Below are 3,621 nucleotides of genomic sequence, written 5' to 3'. Positions count from 1 at the left end.
ACTCAAACTTAATTTTTGATACTGTATATCAAACATTATACTAATATTATGTGTCCTTTGCCAGCTACTTGGAAAGAGTTAATACTGTGAGATAGTCAAGCTATCATAACATGGCTTATATTTAAATATGTTGCTTGGAAAGCCAAGTCTTTTTTCAGTCACACCAACAAGTATGAAAGCCAGTGACAATTCCATGAGATAGCAACATGCATTATTCAAAGCACAGACAAGTCTGATTTGCTGTTTCCCATTATCTTGCCAACTCTTGTCTTCCTGTGTCTAGAAACGGTTAAACTTCAAGTACTGATGCTCAAGGCATGCCATCTTTTGACCAGTTCTTTTGGTTTATTAAGCATTTCATTCCAGTGCTCCAGCTCTCGACCTCTGGTGTACATGTATGGTCCAACGACAACACGGCCCAGCAGATTAGTCTCTAAATAAAACAGAAGACATATCAATTGATTGTCATAAGTATAGAAAGATTTCCTGCAATTTCGAACCTGATGGTCTAAAACAATAAACCTTAAAGTGACATTAAGCTCAGAGTTGAATCTTAAAAATGCATCCAAGTATTCTATTAACAAAAATGTACTTATTTCAGTATTACTCCACTTTAGATCATCAAATCATCCTTGAATTCTTGCTGACACTATCCTTCCTTCTAGAGGGCGACTGATTTTGTTCCCCATGGCCCCTACGTGTGTATGTTGTAAAGTAGACACTGCTTCAGGCTTCCTTCCATGATGGACTACAATCTCGCATTTAGTTTACTAATTTGTATTGAAATTATAGTCTTGGAGGGTGGCTACTTTACAACACACACAAGGACCATTGGGAACAAAAGTAGTCACCCTCCAGAAGGAAGAACAGTGTCATCACAAATTTAGAGATGATTTGAGGATCTACAGCTGAGTGATACACAATTGAGGTACATTTTTGTAAATAGGTAAGATACTTGAATGCATTTCTAATGTTTAACTCCTGAGTTTAGTGTCACTTTAACACAAGACCCAGTAAGCTCTGGCAAACCATCAGGCCCGGATTCCCCACAAGGCCACCGAGGCCCGGCCTCGGGGCGGCAGGGCGCAGAGGGGCGGCATCAGTGTCCTTGTGGGGAAGTTGCCCTTTCTACATTCAGTCCTGCTTTGTACAAGCAGGACTAAATGTAGAGTGAGGCAGATGATTTTTCGTTTACATGTGAAATCGGCGATGTCATGTCATTGGTCATGTGAACAGTGTGCAGGCGGTCCGTCTGTCCTCCCCTTCCCCTTGCACTTACCTCTCTCCTTTGGTTCCGTCCTCCGCCGCCGAGTACCGAGTCTCTGACTGCAGTGATCAGAGCGGCAGGGTTATAGGTAACCCTGCCGCTCCGTGTAGACAGTGAGAGGCCAGAGCTGTGCTCTTCCTCTCTCTATTTGTACTTCAATGCATTATGCTTATAAATTGTTTTGAAGAGCAAAACTCCTCCCGATGTAATGTGACAATATCATGTTACCATCTTCTGCAGCAATCTGTCCTCCTACGTGGTAATTTTGAAATAGGATGCAGACCAGCAGGATCATGTGACCCAGTTTTTACAGATTTATAGTACATATTTATAATACATTTAAAATTAATCTTCTACTTTTCTGGTGTATGACTTCCAGTATAAGAAAATAACGTTTTATTTGATAGCACCATATGTTTTCTATCTTCAATTTGAAGCATTATTTGCATTCTTTTGAATCAACTGTACCTGCTCATGAAAACGGATGCAAGCTATAATTTCCCATTTCAAGCTTTTTACAGTTAAATCGCAGTTAAATCATAACAAATCAGTTAAATCATAACAAAATTAAAGATGCTTTACTTTTCAGTGTCACCAATCACTGGGGCAGAAATAAATACAAATGAATACAAATTCTTTAAATATTCTGTAATTCCCTATAACAGAGTAATTTCTAGTTATTCCTTCCTCCAGCAGCTGGCAAAGCCTACAGATGGCCGTAGCTGGCATCTAATTGAGTTTTAAAACCTTAATTCTCTGTTATATTCTTTAATTGTTTCACTTGGGAGAGACTTACAGTACAAAACTTCCTGAGCATAACAAGGGTTATAATAATATTATTAATTAGACAGCTTGATAAATACACATCCTTGTGCCGCTTTCATATGAATAAAACATCTGTGCAGTAATTACCCTCATACACTGTAACAAAGACCTGCAATGCTCACTAACGCTAAAATGGGTAATAGGAGAACTAAAAAGTCATGTTTGCTACTGATGTGGGACAGGTGAAGGTTGGAAAAACAGCTGGAGAGGGACACTCAGTTCACACATTGTTGTTTGTTGTATTTTCCATCTAAGGTATTTGAAGCAGAACAGTTTTAACTCGCTGTTCGCAGAAACATAGTGTTCATACTACAGGATGGTTAAATAGAAGCAAGCGTATACCAGCGTTTCTCATCCTTTCTTTTAGCCACAAAACCCTTTAAAAGTATGCAGAATCTTGAGGCACCTAAGGAGTTCCCCCTTACATCTCCCCACTTGACATCAGAGTCCCACCTCACTTGCCATTAGAAGCCCCCACCTTCACTCATCATTTTACTTTATAATCTTCACTAAAGTGCCGCTGCAGCCACATGCCAGAGGGAAGGTGGCAAAGCAGGTCTAGAGGGAGGTGGACTTTAGTCCTCTTCCAAATGCTAGGGGGGGTCCTGGATGCTGCCCACCCTGAATTAGCACCATGCATTTTGTATGGTGCTGGCAGTCGGTCCACTGGCACCATGGTGATGGCAACATTTGATGGCACTCCTAATAAAGCCAATGGTACCCTGGTTGAGAAAGGCTGATGTAGACCAGGGGTGGGCAAACCCCAGCCACCCAGCAGTGTGGCAACTACGAATTCCATGAGGTATTGCAAGACTCTGACAGCCACAGGCATGTCTCCCAGGAGCAGTTCCATGGTGCAATCTGTAGTTTCACAACAGTTGGAGGGCTGGATTTTGCCCACCCCTGGTCTAGACTACCATGAGACGTTCAGTATTGAATATATTTTTTCCATATATTTACATTCCATATAAAATATACCATGATTTTGCTAAATTATCTGCTGACATTTCTCAAACTTTAAATTTGCTTATTAAATATAAAATCTGCTCCCACACTCCACATAACTGTAGTGAACACTTTTTTACAGGTTATGAAAAATGTACAACATGCCCTAACTCCAAAATCATGTTCTATATTATTAAAGTTCCCCCTACCCCTTACAGCTTTAGGCCTCATTCACACGACAATCGGCCAGCACGGGCAGCTCCCGGGAAGGACAGGTGCTGCGTATAATTAGTATGCAGCCCCTGTCCTTCTCTATGGGACCGCGCGGCTGTACGTGTGAATGAGCCCTTAGACCCCAGGCTTAAAGGAGAACTATGGGGTCATTGTTTTCCCCCATAGTTCTCCTTAGGGTAATGGGAGGAAACAAACTAGAGTCCTCCCGTTACCCTAAGCTCAGTATACCGCGAGCTACAGCTCGCGGTATACTGAGACGCCGCAGCCGGAGCGGATCCCGACTTAGATGACGGGATCCGCCCAGCTGCGTGAGTGACAGCTGGCTCTGCCTATCTAGAGGCAGAGCCAGC

The 3,621-nt window shown here is 42.1% G+C and overlaps 1 protein-coding gene across 1 annotated transcript in view; it reads right to left on the bottom strand.

The window, feature by feature from the left end:
• Positions 1-296: 296 nt before the first annotated feature.
• Positions 297-3,621, bottom strand: part of LOC108799602 (synaptotagmin-15-like) — a 60,573-nt gene continuing 57,248 nt past the window's right edge. Inside the window, exon 8 of the mRNA XM_018571489.1 lies at positions 297-433. Within this exon, the coding sequence (XP_018426991.1) occupies positions 297-433 (137 nt within the window). The remainder of the gene's footprint in view (positions 434-3,621) is intronic.

The sequence above is a fragment of the Nanorana parkeri genome, unplaced genomic scaffold, assembly GCF_000935625.1.
Source record: "Nanorana parkeri isolate BGI_ZX_2015 unplaced genomic scaffold, ASM93562v1 scaffold1767, whole genome shotgun sequence".
NCBI classification, from domain to species: domain Eukaryota; kingdom Metazoa; phylum Chordata; class Amphibia; order Anura; family Dicroglossidae; genus Nanorana; species Nanorana parkeri.
Note: the sequence above shows the minus strand (reverse complement) of the source record. Positions and strands in the feature narration are given on the sequence as shown.